Source organism: Ambystoma mexicanum, chromosome 5q (genome assembly GCF_040938575.1).
Source record: "Ambystoma mexicanum isolate Mex_15411 chromosome 5q, UKY_AmexF1_1, whole genome shotgun sequence".
Taxonomy (NCBI): Eukaryota; Metazoa; Chordata; class Amphibia; order Caudata; family Ambystomatidae; genus Ambystoma; species Ambystoma mexicanum.
The window spans coordinates 41684705-41708106 of record NC_090933.1 but is presented as its reverse complement, the minus strand read 5'-3'; the positions used below and the strand labels follow the sequence as shown (position 1 = coordinate 41708106).

At 47.8% G+C, this 23402-nt stretch overlaps 1 protein-coding gene across 3 annotated transcripts in view; it reads right to left on the bottom strand.

Moving 5' to 3' along the window:
• The window catches only part of AFG3L2 (AFG3 like matrix AAA peptidase subunit 2), a 1716771-nt gene that overhangs the window by 393928 nt on the left and 1299441 nt on the right, over window positions 1-23402 (bottom strand). For all 3 annotated transcript variants that reach the window (XM_069620479.1, XM_069620477.1, XM_069620478.1), the window contains one exon: window positions 12170-12280. In XM_069620479.1, the coding sequence (XP_069476580.1) occupies window positions 12170-12280 (111 nt within the window). The remainder of the gene's footprint in view (window positions 1-12169; window positions 12281-23402) is intronic.

Here is a 23402-nt window from a genome sequence, read left to right as displayed (position 1 = left end):
TGCATATCAGTCTTCGTCCCGCCCACAAGGGCAGTCCCGAAATGCTATGGCAATTCCTCTCTGAACAAGAGTACCATCAGCAACCCCATACACGTGTTTCAGCCTTGTTGGGCATCATCAGTGAGGTGAAGCTGAGCCTCTCTAAGCACAGTGAGCAGGGAGTCCACGTCTGGTTGCCCCCAGGTAACCTAGGGTGACCAACCCCAAGTTCCTTTCAAAAATACAAAAAAGGTAGCAGGCACCCCTCTCTGGAAAGAACAAGGCATGATAACCTGTTCAGTGGTTATTAACCACATTGAGAATTCGCAGCCATTGCTTTTTGCTCAAAGTACCTTCACAGATGGGAAATATCCATTTGCATATCAGTCTTTGTCCCGTGCTTAGAGAGGCTCAGCTTCACCTCACTGATGATGGCCAACAAGGCTGAAACACGTGTATGGGGTTGCTGATGGTACTTTTGTTCAGAGAGGAATTTCCATAGCATTTCGATGCTGGACTGCCCTTGTGGGCGGGACAAAGACTGATATGCAAATGGATATTTCCCATCTGTGAAGGTACAGTGAGCAAAAAGCAATGGCTGCAAACTCTCAATGCCAGAATTTCTGAGGAAAGCAACACTAAACAAGTCCCAACACACATGAGCTATAATATAAACAACAGCATACGCTGTAGATCAGAATGGATGGAAGAAGCACTTTGAAGTGGGAAAGAGACGCGTGTAAACTTTTACTATGCAATATTGGGAGAAAAACGGGTCAAATACACTATTGTAAAATTGAAGAAGTTATGGAGGTTTTAGTTAGAGGCGTTTTTGCAAAATAGGTGCGAAAATAAAAACAGGAATTTGATTTTAAAAATGACAGATGGGTCTCATTCCACTATATTAATGACTATGAAAAAGAGGATGTCACACATGAAACTTCACAGCTACGTGGCCAGCGCAACCATTCCGTGGTGGATACTCGATTTCTGGGATTTACTTTAGTTCTTCAAAATCACCAAGGAGTTATGGGTTTGTAACACAGATGAAAGAAAAATCAGTGCAAGAAGGATTCTAACAATACTAGGGTTCTGAATGTAAAGATGGGATGGGTTGAGATTGGGATAATACAATGCAGATATACTATGGGTCACGGTTCTTCCTGTTAATACTTACAGTCCTTTATAATTAAATTAGACCGCCAGTTCTGGTCATTGGATTGGATCAGGTCTACTGGCAGCAGGGCACCTCTGGAGGTATCGGATCAGTGGCATGGTTCTGGTCACTTTTGAACTGCGCCTCAGACTCGATTTGGATGGGCCCTTCTGGTTACTGGACACGGTAGATGACAGGATGCAAGTTTCAGCGGGCAAGCCTTAATGGTAGCAAGCCAAGCTGAATCAGAATTATTCTTTTACGTTTTGGAGGTTTGCAATTGAGTCAAGCTAGCAAGAGTTCTGCAATGCTAAAGTCTGGATTCTGCAAACAAATCGATCTGCAAAGAATTCTGGAGTCGGCTACAAGATGAAAAGTTCTGGAACCAGGTGCTGCGCTGAAATCTGGATGGGTTCTGGAAGCAGTGTGTTTTTTATGTGTAGTGAAACTCTTATATGTATACTGTCAAATGCCATCCCCCAGTTTATGGTGTGGGCAGAATTTCAAAAACACACCCCCACGGCTGTGAGTGGCTGCAAGCACATGCTTTGTTTTGGTTGGCAGTCTGAACAGAACTGTCATCTTTACAATGGGATTTAGGGACTCCCACATTGATTTTGACCAAAACATAACTTTTGCACAAATGTACATTTCTAACATTATGTACCCTAATAAAATTGGACACCGACATTTCATATTTGATTGTCTATATTCACATTCAATCCACGTCTTTGTGCGAGCTGTCTTACTCATTATATACAATTTTACCAATTTGAAACATCACACTTTGGATTAATCATTTCTAACTCGGTACATCTCTGGGTGTTTATCAGTGGACCATGTACATACAATCTTGGGTTTGCAACATTAATCGTTCTCCTATAATAAGACTTTTTTTCATAACTTTGGTCCCTTAAATGGTACAAGTTTCATCAATGCCTTCAAATCAAGAGCCTGAAATTAGGTTAATGTCTACCCATTTTCATGTGTATGCCTCTTTAGATTGCTCAGTTAAAGAGTTTTAAACTTTAATAAAAAATAAGGATTCAACATCAAAGTTCTCCTTTGTAACCTCCCCTTCCCAGGCAGCAGCTGTCCAGTGCTTTCATCAGGGAGGTATATACCCTTCCTGGAGGGAAGCTCCCCTGTAGAGATCAGTTGGGCAGCTTGTCATTGTCCTTGGCTCAGCCCCACACGAAAGTCTACTGAGGTCCGAGTGTGCTGCTTGTTGTCATTATGCGGGAACCATTAGGCTTCCTGTTTTCAAGGGGGTGTCAGGCTGAGATGTCAACTTTCCCAGGCCATGCATTGCCCAATCAGAATTTAGCAGTTACTTCCACTGGGTTACTGTAAGATTCACCTACAATCTTTTATTTAAAAGATATAAAATTAACAGAGTTTATAATGGATTTTCACATTTTAAAGGAATTAAGCCTTTCACAGAAAAATGCTTTAAACAGGTGGATTTTTCACTTCTTCAGGAAAAAGAAAACACATTTAAACTGAATATGGCAGCTAATTTCCTTAAGCAGCTCTCAGGCATTGATGCCTGGATTCCTGGAGAATCTTTGATTTCAGCACACTTTTCCAAATAATTCACTGGAAAGATGACAGAATTTAGCGCCAAAACAGCACTTTGAAGGTTGCCATTGATTAGAGAGCTGTATTTAAGGGCATGTTTGGATTTTTAGCCCTTCTGTGGCCTTGTGACAGGTGACTCCTGTTTTTACACCTTATTTGCCTGTGTGGCAGGGTGTGCAGCTCTTTGGTGGTTTATGAACCATGCGCAGTTTTGCAGTTTTGGCGCGCACTGGTTTATTGCCTCAATTTATAGCAGTTTTCTTTCCTCACTGGCAAAGGGGTGTAGTAGGGTGCATTGGCATGGGTTGAAATATCCCACACAGATCAAGCCTCCGCTCCTGCACATCAGATGAAAACTTAGTGGTGTGCTTCCATGCCATCCTTCTTAACTGGACACTAAGGCACAAACCTCTGCTGGCTTTGTCGATGTGGGAAACTGAATACTCCATGAGGTCCTGCGCAATTACCTGTGCATTCCGCCAGACCGGCCTTCAAGGAAGCTTGCTTTTCCGACAGGAGGTCAGGCAGAACTTCCAGAGCTCCTGCCATAGCTTCTGGTTAGCCGCAGCCAAGAGCATGTCTGCATAGGCTTGCCGCAGATGCAGTTCTGAGGTGGAATAACAGCATATTCCTAAAGACCGAGGAGCTTATCCTCCTTGGAGAGACAACTGAAGGTGGCTCCAGTGGAGGAAGACAACAAAGAAGATGGTTTAGAATATAAGGAGGCTGCAGCCACCACAGAAAACTGTGGCTGGCTGTGTGTCAGGAGGATTGGCTGCCTGTCTGTCAGCCTGAACCTGCTGTCCAACTTCTTGTTAATCTGGGCGTTGGCCCTGGGCTTCTCCCAGACCTTTCATGCCACCTGCAGGATTGTGGTGCGCTTACCCAAGACCTCTGCTAGAACTCCAGACTCCTGTGGTGCTTCCGTGGGCAGAGGGACTCCCAAGAACTCCACCAGGCCCTAAAGACAGTCAAGAAAAGCCTTAATGGATGGTGAGGGTTCATCTCCCTGGGTGTGATCGTCCTCATCATAGTCGTTCCCCATCCCGTTTTTTTACAGACTGAGGGAAGCCCGGGCCCTGGGACACAGGTGCCAACGGGTTCGGAGCCGAAGAACGGTCCAACAACTGTTGAGGGGGAGGCATTGGTGGTACAGGAGGAGGTAAAGTGGTACGGACAACCGGCAGAATCTGGACCGCAGCTGGGACCGGCACTGGAGCTGGTAGCAGGAGGAGTACCCAGAGTATGGGGCAGGAGAGTCACAACCTGCGGGATGACCTCCTCCTCGATATCTTTCAGGAGCCCCTTCATCTGAGGGGAACGCATGAGTAAGAGGAAGCACTCAAAGTAGCAGTCCTCGCAAGCCACTGGAGCCTCTGAGGCGCTGGGCCTCCGCTCCTGGTCAAAGCAGAGAGGCACTTGTGTGTAACCGTAAGGCTGTGATGGGAAGATGTATCCTTGAGGAGACCAGAAGCCTGTACAGTAGGATCCATGATACTTCCTGAGGGAAGGGGGCTCGGATCATCCCGCAAAGCCCTTTCAAAAGCACGAGCTGGCCCCAAATTAGATCCAAGATGGCCACCGGCCCGACATGCCCCGCCACATGCCTCTCTGCCATTTTGAAGCCTTGCGCCATGCACTGGGCCGGAGGGCGTGAAGGCCCTGTGCCAAGAAAGGCCACAGACAGCTTGGGTCTTGCACACGAAGCAGAGGCGCCAACCTCAGAGAACACTCGGGTAGGCACTGCGCCCTCAGCCGGCTGGCCGGTATTCAAAACACCCTTACTCACAGCCTCGGAGCAAGCTCCGGTAGGCTGGGAGCCCTCAGCACCCATGCCGGTAGCCATGCTGGACCCAGCCGAGGACAAACTCTTGGAGGTGGTGCTTGACAATCCTGTACCACTTGGGGTCGAAGAAGAGGACTAACTTGATCGCCCTTCCTAGGACAGCCTGGTAGGGGCCCCTGAGCCCCTCAGCCTGGGAGCCGGTAGCCATAGAGGCCTCGGACCAGCCAGAACCTGAATGTGAGGAACATCTGTCCGTGGGAACCCTGGGGAAGTAGCTGCTGCGCTGCGGAGCCATGCTGAACAGAGGGCCTACCTTATCTTGATGGGAGGTCCTGGCGACAAAATTCTTACGGTGGGGAGGAGAAGAGGTGTGGAAGATCTCCCTCCACCGCAGCAAACTATACTTCAGTGCACTGTGACCGAGAGTGCTGCAAGCCTTAACATGCGTCCCAGCGTTGGTTTGACCCAAAACACTTAGGACAGAGTGCGTGGGGGTCAGAGGCTGGAAAAGAGCAGTGGCATGAGGCACATCTCGCAAAGCCTCCTGCAACCCACATGCGTCGGGGGGAGGCGAGACACCAGAGGGAAGTTCAGTAAGATTGAAAAAACTAAATGGGGAGCACAAGGAAATCTAAAAAAAAGTCTCTGCGCTGGCTGCCAGCTTGGACACCGTCCACGTGGAAAAAGGGACTGCAGTGAGGTGCTGGAGGGCAGGGCCTCTGCAGGGCATTTCCCACACCCAAGACCGCGCCACGCGCGCTATACTGACTTTAAAGGGGAAGCTCAATTTTTCGGTGCCAAAGGTTCCAGTACCGTCCCCATGTTATGGGACGCCCACAAAAATTAAGGATTTTCTATGGGAGGATGAAGACGAAGAATGGTGGGAAATACTTCTGGATCGAAAGGGTTTGGAGTGTTTCGAGCCCTTTGAAGAGGCAAAACTCCCCTCGAACTTCTCATCCAAATACCTTCTCTTGGAAGGAGAGGTTGAAGGGGATTTCGAAGGGGGCCTACCCAGGACGAGTTTACCCTTCCTCTCCTTCAAGGACTTTCCTGTCACAGACTGACTAGAATTGCAGTCAATTCCGATGCACCGAAGGCAAATACAGTGTGGGTCAGTGATGGACATCTTCGACCCACAATCTGCACACTTTTTGAAGCCCATTTTAGGAGCAGACATTTTCAAAGAAAACCGCCACTAGGCAGTAGGTATGAACCATCCGAAGGATATATAGCAGTGCATGCTATATATTAAATTTAATCACTGTAGTGACTAGAGTACTCATAGTCCTTAGTCCCCTTTCCTCCATCCAACATGGGGACGGTACCAGAACCTTTGGCAGCGAAAAAGGAGCTACCCCTTTAAATTTATTTATTGTGGGCATTCCCCCGAAACGACACCCCTCTGGCACCTGACATCAGTCCCCTTTTTACATTTCGGATGTTTGAATACCTGGCTATGCTGATCATTTTAGCCCCTGGTAGACTAGCGGGGGAAGGTGGGTGGGACATATGGAGGAAAGGAGACTAAGTACTAGGAGTATGATAGTGACTACAGTGAGTAACTTTAATTACTCATACATCCCATCCCCTTTTCCACATCCTTGTTGGTGTTTCCACTCAACATGACAATTGGGTGGAGCTGTGACAACCTGCCTCTTGCTTAAGAAGAAGCAAAAAGGTTCTTCAGAACCGCCTGATCAAACTCTGCATCCCACCTGGAACTGTTATCCAGGAAATAGTGCTTACAGAATGCAGATGGAGTGGCCCATATAGCTGCCTTGCTAATGACTTCCCAGGAAGCATTTCTCTGAAAGGCGACAGCCGTAGCCTTGGCCCTGACCGCATGGGCATGAATCCTTGCGGGAACAGTTTTACCCATGGCCACGTAAGCCTCCGAAATGGCCTGGACCATCCAACGGGCAATGGAAGCTTGGGTGCCAGGAGCCGAACCCCCGAAGGTGTCTAACAACGCCTCAGACTTCTGGAAAGATCTCATCTGGGAGAGACAGAACTTGAGCACCGTCATCCTCAAATCTAAGTTATGCAAAGTCCTTTCAGCCTCCAACTACCGATTCAGAAAGAACACTGGCAGGAAGATTCCCTGATTGAAATGGAACAGAGACACCGCCTTGGGCTGCGCAAGATGACCTTGTCATTGAGGAAGGCTTGCACGATGACAGCGCCTGCAGCTTGCTGGATCTGTGCGCAGAAGTGAGTGCTACCAACAGTACTGCCTTGAGCGTCACCAGCCTGATGTCCACCGAGACAATTGGCTCGCAAGGTTTTCACTGTAAGGCCACAAGCACTACATTGAGGGCCCAGACCGGGTGTGGCCTATGTGCGGGAGGAAACACCTGGGCAAATGCTTGAGGTGAGCCTTAACCACTCGCTTGACCACTGAAAAAATGTGCTCTGGTTAATTCTTATAGGCCCCAATGGCCGCCAAATAGGTCCGACCGGTATCGACCTTGGCACGAGCCAGATGTGCAGAAAAGGCCAGCACGTTGTCCATGTAGCAGATGAGAGGGACCAGCCCCTTGTCGTGAGCTCAATGGCAGAGCTTGGTCACTTACTCTTGTACTGAGGGTGCATGCAGGGCTTCCTGGCCTCCGGGTGATTTCCCAGTTGGTGCAGTCTCAGCTGATCTGGAGCCAGGCAGAGTGGGCCAGCCTGGCCGGGTCCGGATGCTCCACCACCCCACCCTGCTGCATCAGCAAGGCCCTGCTGGGTATAGGGCTACGGACAGGCCCATGGGAGCACAACTGCAGCAGGTCTAAGAACCAAGCCCTCTACGTCCAGTCGGGGGCAATCAGGATGAGGCTGCAGCCCCCCAAGGCGAGCAATGGAGGATTAAACGCATAGCATCTGCGGCCATGCCAGCAGAGTTGGAATGCGTCCCTTCAGAGATCCCTGACCTTGCCCGCCCATGAAGCGAAGAGGGCACACTTGGAATTCAGAGGAGATACGAATAAGTCCAGATCTGGAAACCCCCATTTCTGGAATGGGGCAACAAACAGTTGATGTGTAACTCCCATTCATAGGTGTAGAACCTCAGGTGGCTGAGCTGGTCCGCCTCAGCATTGTTGTCCCCTGGTTGGTAGATGAACCACAGAGATCCAGATCCCCTCCGACAGGGCCCACTCCCAGATTGACAACACCGCCATGCACAGGAGGGGAGAACGGGTGCCACCCTGCTTGTTCAAGTATAACAGTCGTGGAATTGTCAGTCCTGACCTGAACCGCCTTGCCCTGATGAACGATACAATAGCCCTGAGTGCCAGGACCACCGCCCCGAGTTCCAGCAGATTGATATGCAGGTGGGCCTCCGTCCTGAACCATGTACCATGAATCGAATAGCCATCCAGGGTAGCCCAGCAGCCCGAGAGGGAGGAATAAGTCATCACTACCAGAGTGGGCTCAGGCTGGGTAAAAAGGGGCTCCCACTGCCACATTGCAGTCCAAAAGCCACCATTGAAGATCCAGAAAGAGGTAGAGAGGGATAGGGAGCCTGTCCGATTGCACCCCTTTTTCCTGGTCCCAGTTGGCAGCCAGGTGGAGCTGGAGCCACCTCATTGTGAGGCGGGATTGCCGCACTGTGAGCATGCATGATGCCATCAGGCGCAGTAGGTGCTGGAACCACCATGCCAAGGGGGTCGAGTTGGCCAGAAAGTGCCTGATTGCCTTCCGAAGGGACTGGAGCCTTTCGAACATGGAATACACCCTCTGAGCAGCCGTGTGTCAGCACACTCCAAGGAACACAAGGTCCTGGTGGGGGTCAACTGGGATTATTGCTGGTTGAGGGAGAACCCTAGCTGGTGAAGAACATCCACTAGTCGCTGGCAGGAGTGCACCGCCCCCTCCAAATAAGAGTATAGGGAGGCCAGCCACTGCATTTATGAGCTTTGTGAACACATGAGGGGCCGAATTGAGGCCGAATGGAAGTACCCTATACTGGAAATGGTGCAACATGATCATGATCCGCAGGAATTTCCAGTGAGGCTAATAGATGGGGACATGAAGGTACAGATCCTTGAGGTCCAGGGAACACATCCAGTTCCCTGTGCACAGTGGCTCCGCTATGTGTGCTGGGGTGATCGTCTTGAAGTGTTCGAGAGGTAAAGATAGGTTAGCTAATGGCAGGTCTAGGACTACCCTCAGGACAGCCTGGTGGTTCTTGGGTACCACAAACATCCTGGAGTAGAGGCCGGAGCACCTGTTTGACTGAGGAACCGGCTCCACCGCCGGCATGTGCAAAAGAAGAAGGATCTCCGGCAACAGTGCTGGTGACCGTTATCTGAAGCAGAGATGGGGAAGAGGGCAAAGGAAGAGGAAGAGTGAAGCCCGTGGAGACTACTAAAAGAAACCATGGACTCCTGAAACAATGCTTCCAGCTGTCTGTGAAGACAGCCAGTCGTCCCCCTACAGGCAAGCTTTGTTCCCTGACTGAGACGTCATTGCTTTTTGGCGTCCGAGGCGGGAGCGCAGGAGGGGGAATGAAAAAAGCCCTGCAAGGTCCTCTGCTGCTTCCTCCTGTGGTCGCTGGAGGGCCTGTCTGGCCGCCACATACTGCAGTCCCTGAACCCTTTGAAGCAGCTGAAGGAGCGGGGTATGAAGTCTGAGCCAACCTGGGTCTGAGGGAACATTTTTTGCCCTGGTTTGGGCAGGATGGCCAAGGACTTCGCAGTCTGCATTGAGGTCTTCTTTTTCGTCGGCTCGTTATCAGTGGACGAATGAAAGAGGTCCGGCCCTTCAAACGGAAGGTCTATAATCCTCTCCTTCACATCCAAGGAGAATTTCGTGGCATGCATCCACGCCGCCTGCTACATCTTGACATCCAGGCAGAGGCCTCTGCTGGCTGTGTCGATTTGCAAGACTGAGGACTCCCTGAGATCGATCCTGAGCAAACGCGCGGGCATCCCGGGCGTGATGAAGCCTGACTGGGGGGAAGTCAGACAGGAACTCCCCTATCTCTCATGTCACCACAGTTTCTGGTTCGCTTCTGGTTAGCCACGACTAGGAGGGTGTCAGTGCTAGCCTGATGCTGGTGCAGCCCGGCGTGGAGAGAACATCTCCTGCCGAAGGGCTCGAGGGCCTTGTACTCCTTGGACAGACCGCTCGAGGCAGCCCCTGCTGTGTAAGACAAGGATGGCTTTGAGTACAAGGAGGCGCCGCCGCCACGATTGAAGATTGTGATTGAGGGTGGGAGGCCAGGAGGACTGATTCCCCATCCAATAGCAGAAAACAGCTGTCCAATTTCTTGTTCATCTGGACATTGGCCCTAGGTTTCTCCCAGAGATTCCTAGCCCCCAAAAGGATATCTTTCTGAAGGGGAATGCCCGAGCAGCTCATGGTGCGCTGGGCCAAGACGTCCACCAACACTCCTGATTGCTGGGGGGCCTCCTTTGGCTGGGGGGCCCCCAAAAATCTACAAGACCTTGAAGATGGTTATGAAATGCCTTCATCGAAGCCGAAAGCTCTTCGTCCTCTGCGTTGTCGTCACCATCGCCCCCCTTTTTTGTCACACGGAGGGGAGTCTGGGTCCTGCATTAGAGGAGCCTGAGGCCCCCCGCCGGTCAGATCCCGAAGGCAGCTGCACATCGACAGGCAACTGCAGAGGAGGAGGCGTTGGTGATACTGGAGGCGGAAGGCTCAGAGGCACTGGCGGGGCTTGGAGCAGAGGTGGAACAGACTGCGATACTGGGACTCCCAGAGGGACTGGAGGAGGCCGCAGAGGCATGACCTGCGGAACCACCACCTTGATGAGGCCCTTGAAGAGCCCCGACATCTGGGGGGAGTGCAGGAGGAGGAGAAAGCGCTTGATAAAGCGATTCTCACAGGCCGCCAGATCACAGGGGGTATGAACATCCACAGCACTGGGTCTCCTTTCCTGATTGAAGCACCAGGAAGCCTGGGGTGGGTATCCAAAAGGCTGGGAGGGATAAATGTAACCCTGCAGAGACGATCCGCCTGCACCGTAGAGCCCCACACCACTCCTGAAGGAAGAGGACTGGAACCCCCTTGAGTGGCCCACTCTGAAGGTGAAGGGGCCGGCTGAGGCCCAGAGTCAGTATCCAAGATGGCTGCCGGCCTAGCAGGCTCTGCTACGTGCTTGTGTACCATCTTGGGGCCTGGCACCTCGCCCTGGGAGGGAGGGCACGCAGGGTCCACACCTCGTGCTGGCTCTGACATGGACAAGGACTCTTTTCACCCTAACCCTGAAGCATTAGTGCTGATCTCGGTGATGGCTTTGTTAAACCCGGGGCCCTCAGCCAGTGGGCAGTAGTCGAATCGCCCTACATGACTACCTCGGAGGTAGCTCCGGTAGGCTGCAAGCCCTCAGCTGTCGAGCTGGTAGTTGTAATGGATCGTGCCTCAGACTGCCGCCTAGAACCAGAGCTCGAAAGCCCCTTGTACCTCGGTGCAGAAGAGGAGTCAGAGCTGCAACGCCCCTCGGTGGATTGCCCGGAAGAGCCCCTGGGCCCCTCATCTTGGGAGCTGGTGTAGCCTTAATGGCCTTGGGTTTGCAAGATCCAGAGTCCAAGGTGCCCTTTTTGGTTGGGGCACCGGGAACTCGGAAGGAGTCCCCATGCTGGGGGGCCCTGGTGAACAAAGGACCTGCCTTCGATTGTTGCAAAGTTCTGGCGACGAAATCCTTTAGATGACCTGGAGGAGAAGAATGGAAGATCTTTCTCCAGCGGGAAAGCCGATTCTTGAACACTCTGTGACCAAGCGAGCTCCAAGCCACGCATGCGTCCCAGCAGTGATCGGGTCACAGGTACTCAAGGCAGAGCGCATGGGGGTCCGAGGCCGCAAACGACTGATCGCAGGATGCGCATCTCGTGAAGCCTCCTGCAGCAGACATGTGCTGGCAGAGGCAAGGACCTGAAGGGAGGTGAAGAATTAAAAAAAACAAAAGTACGGGGAGCATGCAGAAAGTTGAAAAAGATCCTGCACCTAGCTGCCAGGCCTGAATCCGCCCGTGCGGAAAAAGGGACTGAGGTGAGGTGCCCGGAGAGCAGGGTCTCAGAGGTGTTCCCAAGCCGGGGCCATGCCGCCACACACTATGCTAAAGTTAAAGGGGTTGCTCTTTTTTCGCTGCCAAAGGTCCCGGTACTGTCCCCATGTTGGGGGACACCCACAAGGATGCAGGAAAGGGGACTGGACATATGAGTAATACAAAGGTTGACGTCGTACTTGGAGCGGGTGGAGGCCGCTAAGGGATATGAGATCTAAGACGCATGGCGTCCTCTGCTATGAAAGCATTTCCGGAGCAGCTGATGGTGGATGGAATATATCAAAGATGAGGAATACGTGGGAGTACTCAATCCATAAGTTATTTTTAGTATATAATTAGCTGGTGATTTATTTTGGAAAATGATGCATTATTTGACATTAATTGAACTGATTTTGTAAATTTGTATATTTTTTATGTAGTGTTGAAGGTTCCATGTGAATCAAGTGACGCAAAATAAAGACATTTAAAAAAAAAATGTAAACTTAATGTATTGGTCCATTAGCATGCATGAATCCAAAGTTTATGTTAATTCACAGTTATTTTCACTTTGCTATTATTCGGCCGTGATTTGATAGTGTTTTGCGCACGCTGTGCAAACATAGGACATATGCAATTCTCTTTATAGACACCACTCATTCCCTGCCCTTACCTCCAATCACTCGTTCAATTGCTTGCTCAAAGTGCTTCTGATTTATAGAATCGGACAAGTATCTTGCAGCTATTAAGGCAGCTTCGTTACAAACATTTGCTATGTCAGCACCTGCAAAGAAAAGCACAGCTGTGACTCACTCCCTGTCTGATGGCTTCATCAAGTGAAATACTTAATCGAGTCAGAAATATGAAGCGACAACTTGGTAAAGGTTTCTCACAAGTAGCCATTTTATTAAGTCAAAATGGTGTGATAAACGCCTCGCTATCACTAACCTAAAGAGGATTTCCCTGACTATTCACAATTGAAAAAGTAGTGCGATTAAACTTAAGTATTTGTACATTAGTATATTTAGTAAAAATTGTCTAAGCATGCAATACACGTTTGGCAGAACAAAATGCACCAGCAAAAAGGAATGCAAACACAGATGAAGTGTGCATATCCATTTGCAGTCAAATCTGAGCTATCAGCTTTCAAAAATGCAAAGTACTTCTTACAGGTATTCTGTTTTTAGTAGTATGATGGATTTCACATTGAACACCATTCTTGGAAGGCCTCTGGAGACCAGGATGGCCCCACCACTGTACGGTTTGCTACCTGGAAAAGGTGAATGGGGGATTTTCCAGAGACCCTCCTCTTGTCCTAGTCCCTCGTGTGTAATATAAACAAAAGTAGATACGATTTAAAAGCCTTCTTCATAGGGAGCCCTTTCTCTATAGGTGTACGCAAATACGTCACTGGTCTGAGGATATAGTAAAAGATAACCAGAGTTGGTTGGGATAGGCACATCTTTTTTGAAAGGCAACTATTGTGGTCTGCCGTAGTTTTGCTGTATATACATTTAAAAGGGGCATGCTGTAGCCACCGGCCATCAGCAAGGTCGGGGGGGGGGGGGGCCCAGAGGGGTACAATATGTTGCCAACATTTCTAATAAAGGCTGAGTCAGATGCCAGGACTGTGAGACACTGAGGGTCTTAATGCAGCACTCTCAGGATGGCCCTAAATCTAGATGAGGGAATGGAGGTCCAGAGATGGGTGCAATATGCCCCAGAAAAGATCATACATTTTGGCTATGGTGTCCACGGGCTACTGCTTGATCCAATTCTTGGACATTGCTTGAAGCCTGAAGACCTACCTGGACCTGCAATAGGGATGGCAGGAGCAGTGGCTATAGAGTCTGGACAAAGGCTAGACCCAACAGCCACTGGTGAAGGGTTGGCCCATGATATGATATATGATACAAGTCATTTATAACGCATCTGTACACAAGTGTTTCTAGGCGCTCATGCGTTGGGAATTACTTTGGGAGCCTTGGTGGGAGAGAGCACTTGGGAATGGCTGAAAGCTGTTCCCTAGATAGAGGAGCAACTCTCCATCACGACTTTGCAGGGTGGTCATGGTGGTCATTGGACCCAATGAGTAGGTTCAGCCATGCGATGAATCCAACTAGCAATGAGATAAAGCAAACAGTATTTCAATAACCTGCTTTCTATCATTCAATAATTTATAGCTCCAATGGCTCAATTATGTTTACTGGGTCTAAAGGGTGCAGGGGAGAATAAACGAACTCTGGTTTCAAAAGTCAGAATTATATGGATATCCAATGCACACCTATCAGTACTGAAGGAAACCGTTCAGTCAACATTTAACTTTGTTATTTCCACGAATTGTCACATGCTTTATGTAGATGCCAATATATTAATTATAGAAATTATGTCTCATGTTCTTATAATCAAAATGATTTATTTTCAATTTAGAAAAATTGTTATGTATTTCTATCATACACAAACAAATTCTAATACAGCATTCAGTATATCAATTTAGATTCATCTTCATTTACATTCAATTCCAAATACATAAATCAAGTCAAAATAAGTACAAAAAATAATCATACATTATGAGCTCTACGCGTTGAGAGAAAACTCTTCTTCAGGAGCAACAGAACTCGAACATCAGTCAGTTTTGTGTCTATTGAAGCAGGTCTCCAATCATCACTAAACACAAGCTATGTTATGCTTCACACGAATGACAGTTGATTTATGTCATAGTACCAGATGATTGACATACATAATTAGAACACCAGTTAGCTTGTGTCCATCTAAGCATGACCCTAGTCATAAGTAAACACAAGCCATGTTACGTGTCACAGAAATGAGATTTGTCTGAGGTCAAAGTATTAGATCGAAGAAGCATATAACTGTGGTCTCTATCTTATTTACCATACACCAGAAAAGACGTCTGGTCTGCCAGATAAACCACATTTTGTAACACACATCTTTAATAATAATAAGAGGGAGCTCGGCATATAAACCCTGATACAACGTTCAGTGACCCCATATACTTAGGAGATCCTCATGTCAGATAAGTGACATATCTTCAGAGAACTATAGAACACCCAAGTTTAAGATGAATACACATGAACGCTGTCTCTAACTTAGATATTCATTGGACCATAACGTGACAGCATTGCCATTTAAAACTTCATTACCCAACATTCCTTCATCACAACGTAGCCACGCACAGTGTGCGATAGCAAGGCACGCTTACTTAAGATGGTTGCCTAGCAACAGACCCACTTCGAACACTATGGCAGAAGTAGTGAAGGCAGAAATACGCGACGCACTTGCAGAAGAACAAGTTACTTCTTACCTTGCAACGTTCTTTCGACGGGATGTTCCTCCGACGTATTCCTTATCTTTGACAACACGTTTCCAGCTTGCTAGCCTCGGAATTTTTTTCTGTAGAGGGCGCTGCGCGTCGACGTCCGCCGACTCGATGTCCCTCGACGGCCACCGTATCGGCGCCGACGTCATCCTGCCCATAAATAGCCACGCGCTGCGTCCGTTGCTCAGTTCAGTTTTGTAGCATAAGAAAAATCATACCTGAATTGGTTATTGACCTTGAAGGAGCGTAAGCTGCAACCACAAGGGAAGTATCACTGCGGGGATGGATGGGAGGGGCGATAAAGAATACGTTGGAGGAACATCCCGTCGAAAGAACGTTACAAGGTAAGAAGTAACTTGTTCTTCGAAGGGATTGTGTCCTCTGACATATTCCTTATCTTTGATAGACTCCCATACCAGTGGCATGTAATTGGAGGAGGGAGTGAGAAGGTTATGTATCCCTTTAGGGATGGACCGAATGTAATACGGCCTTGCCAAATCTGGTCTCTTGAGTAGTGCAGGAATCCAGATTGTAAAATTTTGTAAATGTATGTGCGGACGACCATGTCGCAGCCGCACATATGTCTCGGACCGGTACCCCTCTTTGGAGAGCCGAAGAGGCTGCGATACCCCTGGTTGAATGAGCCCTGAGATTTTGGGGTAGCTCTTTCCCTGCCAGTTTGTAACATTCCAGAATGGCCAAAATAATCCACCTGGAGATGGTTTGTTTTGTTATGGGTAGTCCCAACTTGTGACCTGAGTATCCTACAAACAGTTGGTCTGCTTGCCTGATCCTAGCCATTCTGCTGATGTAAAAGCTGAGACCTCGCCTTGGGTCCAGCCTATGTAGCCTTTCCTCCTCTTTCCCCGGATGGGGAGGAGGGTAGAACGAAAGTAAGGTAATTTTCTGAGTAATATGAAATTCAGAAACCACCTTTGGGAGGAAATTAGACTTCACCTGTAGGACAACTTTGTCCTTGTGGAAGATTGTATGTGGGGGTTTACAGGAGAGAGCTTGTAGCTCGCTCACCCTCCTAGCAGATGTTAGTGCTACCAATAGGACAGTTCTAAGCATGAGAAATCTCAGCGAACAAGAGTGAAGTGGTTCAAATGGAGTGCCCATTAGGAAGTTTAAGACTAAATTTAAGTCCCATAAGGGAACCTGGAATGGTTTTGGAGGATAAACATTAGTTAATCCCTTGAGAAATTGTACCACTAGAGGAAGTTTGAAATACGATGGTTCCTCCGCAGTGCGCTTGAAGATAGAAAGCGCTGCGAGATAGCCTTTTACAGTGCCAACTTGAAGGCCTGAGTTTGCCAAGTAGAGTAGAAATGATAACACCGTTGGTGTACCACATGAAAAAGGGTCGATATTCTCTTCCCTACACCAGCTGCAAAATTTGCTCCAACGGCAGCGGTATAAAGATTTTGTTGCTGGCCTTCTGGCCGAAAGCAACACCTCCATGACGTCATCAGGGAGATCCCAATCCTTGTACCTTACCCTTTCAGAAGCCAAGCGTGAAGGTTGAGGGTTCTGGTGTCTGGATGGAGAACCTGACCTCCCTTCTGCGAGAGAAGATTCTCTTTGAGTGGGAGACGGACTGGAGGACAGATGGACATATCTAGAAGGTCCAGGTACCACATTCTCCTGGCCCAATCCGGGGCAATTAGGATCATGGTTTTCCGGAATCTTCTCAACCTACTGATCATTTGAGGAATAACAGGGACTGGTGGGAACGCGTAAAGGAGTGGAAACTCCCAGTCCACTACGAATGCGTCTCCTAGAGTTCCTCCCGGGGGAAATTCCCTTGAACAGAACAGATCGCACTTCCTGTTGGTGCTTGTGGCGAACAGATCCACCTGAAGGGTTCCCCAAAGGGTGAAGATCTCTTGAAGGACTTCCTGAGCTAGCTTCCACTCGTGGGAGACTGTGCTCTGCCTGCTCAGAGCGTCCGCTGTCAAGTTCTTCTCTCCGGCTAGGTGGACTGCCGATAGAGAGATTCCTTCTTGGATTGCCCAAAACCAGAGCTGCATCGCCTCTCTGCACAGTGGCAGTGATCCTACGCCTCCTCTTTTGTTGAGGTAGTGCATGGCCACCGTGTTGTCCGTCATTATCAGGACATTTCTCCCCTGTACTGATGGCAGGAAAGCTTTCAGCGCTAGTCTGATGGCTCTCAGCTCCAATAGGTTGAAGTGTAGTCTGGACTCCGATGGAGACCAACGACCGCTGATGGTCAAGTCATTGGCATGGGCTCCCCACCCCGTGAGTGAGGCGTCTGTAACTACTGTTATCTCCGGCCATGGTTGCCAAAACAGTTCTCCTTTCAAGATGTTCTATGGATAGGCCCACCATTGAAGGTCGCGGGCTACCTTGTCCGGAATCCGGAGGAGATCTGTCATTCTCCCTGAGAATTGCGACCACTGACTTCTCAGTGCCCACTGAAGAGATCTCATTCTCAGGCGAGCCTCTGGCACAAGGAAGATGCAGGATGCCATGAGGCCTAGCAACCTCAAAAAGTCGAAGGCTGGGAGACGTTGGGAATTTTGAAACTTGGTGACCATCTGTAGAATATCTTGAGTCCTCACCTCTGGTGGCGAGGCTTTTCCCAGGGAAGTGTCCAGGACCGCTCCAATGAACTGGAGTCTCTGTGATGGTATCATCTGTGACTTCTTTAAATTGAGGGAGAAGCCCAGTTTGTGAAGGAAGTGGCAGACATAATCTAGCTGGGCCTGGGCCTGTTTCGAAGATACAGCCCTGATCAGCCAATCGTCCAGGTAGGGGTAGACGTGGATCCCTTCCCTCCTTAGACTAGCCGCCACTACCGACATCAGCTTGGTGAAGACCCTCGGGCAGAGGTCAGTCCAAATGGCAGAACTCGAAATTGATAATGAGAGTCGCCAATTGCGAACCTCAGGTATTTCCTGTGTTTGAGATGGATTGGCACATGGAAATAAGCATCCTGAAGGTCCAGAGATACCAGCCAGTCCTGGAGCTGGAGGGCCTGAAGGATCTGAGAGAGTTACCATCTTGAACTTGTCCTTCCTGAGGAACTTGTTCAATTTTCATAAGTCCAGGATGGGTCTCAGTCCTCCGTCCTTCTTTGGTATGAGAAAGTAGAGGGAGTACCAGCCCTTGTTCCTGTCTGCTACAGATACCGGTTCTATGGCACCTTTCTCTAGCAGGTTTATAATTTCCTGCAAGAGGAGCGGATTTGGAACTTTTAGAGAGCTGTTCCCCGGTGGATGACTCTGAGGGATGTGTAGAAAGGGTAGGTAGTAACCCTGGACAACTGTCTCCAATGCCCAAGCATCTGGCGTTATAGCCTGCCATTCCGTCAGATGGTGAGTTAACCTGCCCCCTACAGGTGTATTGTGTGGAAAGGCCTCAGAGTGGTTTGGGGGCGGCTGATGCAGATGCCGAGGGTAAAGAGGCACCTGCTGCTGCTGCGGCCTTAGTACTTTTGACCCGTCCACCTTGAGTGGATCTCCTTTGGCCTCTTTGAGCCGGCTGTCCTCTGCCTTTCCCAAATGAGGAATAATAACGAAAGGACTTTCCACCCCCAGAGGTTCATGAGGGGCGAAAAGGAGTTTGGCGGATAGCAGCTCCTAAAGATTTTGCTGCTGCTTTAGAAGTCTGCAACTTTTCCAGACCATCATCAGCCTTTTTCCCGAATAGTGAAGAGTCGTCAAAGGGCATGTTCAAAAGTCTGGCCTGTACATCTGGAGCAAAGCCAGACTTTCGCAACCACGCATGCCTGCGGATTGTTGTACTTGCCGCCATGGCCCTGCTGATACTGTCAGCGGAATCGATGCCAGTTTGAAGTGATTCGCACATGGCATCTTTGCCATCTTTAATAATGTAAAGGAAGGCTTCCTTTTCCTCTCCTTCGGGTATGCTGTCAGCCGCTGATGAAGCACACTCCCATAGCGTGTGACTGAACCTGGCGAGCGTACAGGTGGCGTTGATGGACTTCAACGCCATACTACAAGTAGAGAAGACTTTCTTCGCCCTAGAATCGTACCTCTTGTCATCTCTATCCTGTGGGACAGTAGGGCAAGCGGTCCTACTGCTAGATGAAGTTGCCGCTTGAAACACCAGGCTCTCTGGAGTCGGGTGCTTTGATAAGTACTCAAGGTCAGCAGCCGCTACCCTATACTTGGCTGACAATCTTTTATTGACCGCAGGGATAACTTCAGAAGTTTCCCAATTAGATGTAATTTTCCTTTGTAAGGCTGCATGGAAGGGGACCACAGGGTCCTCCTGTGGACCTTTGTCTAATATGTCTGTTAGGTCATCCTTTTGAAAAACAGGGGAAGGTGCAGACCAACCCATAAATTCAATAATTCTTGCCATAAGGGTTCTATAGGGTGTTTTGGCATGTTCCCCTGGGTCTGGCTTAACAAATTCCACTTCTGGGGAAGTGTCCAGCCCACTTGCCTCATGTAGTGACTCCTGTAAGTCCTTCAGCCTTCTTTCCTCAGAGGTGAAATCCTCTGAAATAGGCAGTGTGGTCCTCTGTAACCCAAATGTTTCCCGGTCAGAATCTTCCCCCTCTTCATAAATTGAAGATAGTCCAGGGTACTCTGACCTCTGAAATGGTGTAAAATCCATCCCTAAGGCAGAAGGAGCCAAACTTGTCATTATTGGGCGAGAAAACGTCGATGTCGTTGACGCTGATGTGACAGGCTTCAAAGGCGCCGAGAACGGCATCGAAAAAACTGGAAGGGGTCTCGAAGAACTCGAGAGGATAGGTATCCTACTCAAGGACATTGACGACGGTCTCGGCGTCGTGCCGGAGGCCCTTGGAATCACGGTTGGCTGTGGAGTAGTCTTGGTCTTCTCTTTCATCGGCGTCGATGTCGTCGAGTCGATCGACCGACCGATGCGTCGAGGAACCCTTCGACAACGGCGTTGATGGCGCCGATCCGTGCATCAAAGGAATCTTCGAAGACGGCGTCAAAGATGGTGCCTTCTTACCCGATGGCTCGTGGCGCTCTCGGGTGGAATGTTTCGCCGGGTGCTGCGACTCGTGGCGTTTTGATTTTTTGGGTTTTTCACCCGGGGTATCACCCTCAGCTGTCTTCGAGGGGGTCGAGGCCGCGTTCTCGAAGACGCTTAACATTTTCTTTCTGAATTCCTCCTACTCAGCTTGAGAGCTGTGTTTTGTGGGACAGGAGAACCTTTCTGGGGACACAGAAGATGGCGAGGAAGGGGATCTTCGACGTCTCTTTTTTGAGTGTCTTGATCTCGACGAATGGTGGGAGCTACTTCGAGATCTAGAATAGGAATGTTTTCGACGGTGAGGAGACGAATGCCTCGACTTAGCCGAAGAAACCTTTGAGGAGGTTTTGACTGACTTACTTCTCTCGAGCTTCCCCTTGCGCTCCTTCAAGGCTTTCGCCATCATGGACATGCAGTTCTCACACTCCGAACAATGGTGCTCGGATCCCAAGCACCACAAGCAGATCCTGTGTGGATCCGTTACCGAAATTTTTTTACTGCAGTCTCGACATTTCTTGAAACCGGATCGCGGCGTCGTCGGTTGCGATGAAGATGCCATCGAGAACGAGTAGGTATTATTCGAGTAGATATAGAGTTATCCTGACTGAACTGAGCAATGACGTTCCGAGGCCCCATGAAGCGCAGAAAAACGGAACTGAGCAACGGACGCAGCGCGTGGCTATTTATGAGCATGATGACGTCGGCGCCGATATGGTGGCCGTCGAGGGACATCGGCGGACGTCGACGCGCTGTGTCCTCTACAGAAAAAATTTCCGAGGCCAGCAAGCTGGAAACGTATTATCAAAGATAAGGAATACGTCGTAGGACACAATCCCTTCGAAATGTAAGTACATAGATACTGAAATCCATACCACATTATAGATGTTCAAGTTTGGTGCGTAGATGTACCTACATCACTAAAACATTAGCTTGTCTATAGAAACCGCCAGCACCATACTACCATCTGAGGACAGAAGGAAAAACTCAGAAACAGGGACTCTTACCACCTGACTCACGGGAATCAAATCGGTGAGCCCTCCCAGTCCGTAGTGATTTAATATCATCCGACAGTATTATTAAAAAATTGTAGACATATACTCTTCAGAGCCTTACACATAACGCGTGCATTCTCTCACCAGGGGATTAACACAATGGGACCATCATGAAACCCTAGACGTCCATACCTAATCACAAGCCATCAGAGGAACTGATTCTGAACAAGCTTGTGAGTAACACTATCTTTTTAATGCATTTAAGACATTTCTAATGTCATGCAAATGTACTCGCATATAAAACCTGTATTTCAGGTCACAGTATCTATTTCCCGGATGAAGAGATAAGATTGGAATTTGTTGTCATTGTATGGAAGTGTAACTTTTCAAATTGAAGCACACCATCCCATCCCTATGAAAAGGTAATCACAGTAGAAGACCTAACTAATAGTAAACTTGATGAATTTATTAGTACTGCACTCTTCATTTATAAGACTTTCTCACCTGGCACCACCCAACCTACTATAACATTCAAGGATAAGTACCCATTAATCCACATAGGGAGCAGACACTGTGATAATTGACATTCATTTTTGAATATGGAATAATCTCAACAAAAGAGATGAATGTATAAAGAAATTATCAAACTGTATTAAAAAATGTGTATAATTTGTACAACTTGTTGCTCCTGAAGAAGAGAGTTTTCTCTCGAAACGCGTAGAGCTCATAATCTATCATTTATTTTTTGACTTATTTTGACTTGATTTATGTATTTGGAATTGAATGTAAATGAACATGAATCTAAATTGATATACTGAATACTGTATTAGAATTGGTTTGTGTATGATAGAAATACATAACAATTTTTCTAAATTGAAACAAAATCATTTTGATTATAACATGAGACATAATTTCTATAATTAACATATTGGCATCTACATAACGCATGTGACAATTTGTGAAAATAATGTTACATTTTGACTGAACGGTTTCCTTCAGTACTGATAGGTGTGCAGGGGACAGGAGTACCAATAAAATATGGGTATTCTACTTGTTCATTCATATAGTTCTGACTTTTGATACCAGAGTTAGTTTATTCTCCCGCGCACCCTTTGCACCCAGTAAACATAACCGAGCCATTGGAGCGCTAAATTATTGAATAATAGAGCACAGGTTATTGAAATACGGTGTGCTTTATCTCATTGCTAGTTGGATTAATCATATTGCCCCATTAAGTTGGAGTGGTATACTGAGACCTGCACCCGAAACCCTAACTTATCTCACAGTATGTTGTTTTCTAAAATCAATGCTTTGACTACCAAACATGCTAAAGCCTTAGCTTTTACTGAGGAAGAAGCTACCCGGATACTTAATTCCGGAAAAATCCAGATAGAGTGATTAACAATTGGGAAAAACTAATTAGAAGAGAAACTGCACATTAACTACACGCATTGACTGACAGAATATTACAAATTCCAAAGAATTCCAAGGGGATTTAGGATTTATCATAAACCGACTCTCTGCAGAGAGAATAGTGATTTTGTAGCTAAATGAGAACGTATCTTGAATAAGTGTTCGTTGGACCTTATCCTTCTAACTATAGAAGAATTAGCAGCATCACTATCCAAATTGGATTCTCAAATCACAGAACTAAAAGAGCAACTAGTCACTTTAACATCAGCAGAGGAATCGAAGAATATACTAGCGTTAACCAATCAAAAATTAGACTCTTATAAACGTGATATAGAACAAAAGAAAATTAGAAAATTCCACGAGACACATAATAGTATTACTCAAGGGATATAGTATATTCCTGGCAAGAATTATATCAACAGAACCAACCACAACAACAACCAGGGAAGACATTTCCTCCGGCTAAAACTCCAAGAAGGGAGAACAAGAGCACAGACCCCTCAAGTGACGCATCCAGTGAGAGCAGAGAACTGGTACCCGCAATACTGTCAGTTTCTGGAATAATAACATCAGAGATAGGTCCTGAAACAACACCAGAAAATAGACAAGAAACTCATCAAGTTCCTTTTTAGACGATCCAAGGTCCGAAGAGGCAGTAAGAAACCATTCAAGCAAAAAGAAAACACTAACTTGATTATTAATATCTCGAGTAAAACATTTTCAAAACAATAATTGGTTCTACTTAGTTTAGGATTATCCTTTGTTCCTACGAACAATTCCAACCTATTTAACAAAGAGATCAACCGAGCCAAAGTAATCAGGAAAATTAAACTAAAATAATTTTTTGATTCAATTCCACCAACACAGGAGAGGTCTACCACCGTTGACACATTGGAAATGAAACCTAAAAGAAATTTCTACCCTAATGTGAAGAATTCAGCCCTCAATATGTTTGAGGCTAAAATGCAGAAAGATTTCAAATCTATCAAATACTCTGACCTAAGAAGGCACAACTTGCGTAAACATCAACACAGGATATTGAAGCAATTAGCGGATGACTGATCAATAGAAATCAAACTGGCAGACAAAGGTGGAGTTACTGTAATCATGGATGCAACAATGTATAAGGCAGGTTGCCTTGCATTTTTGCAAGATTAAGACAC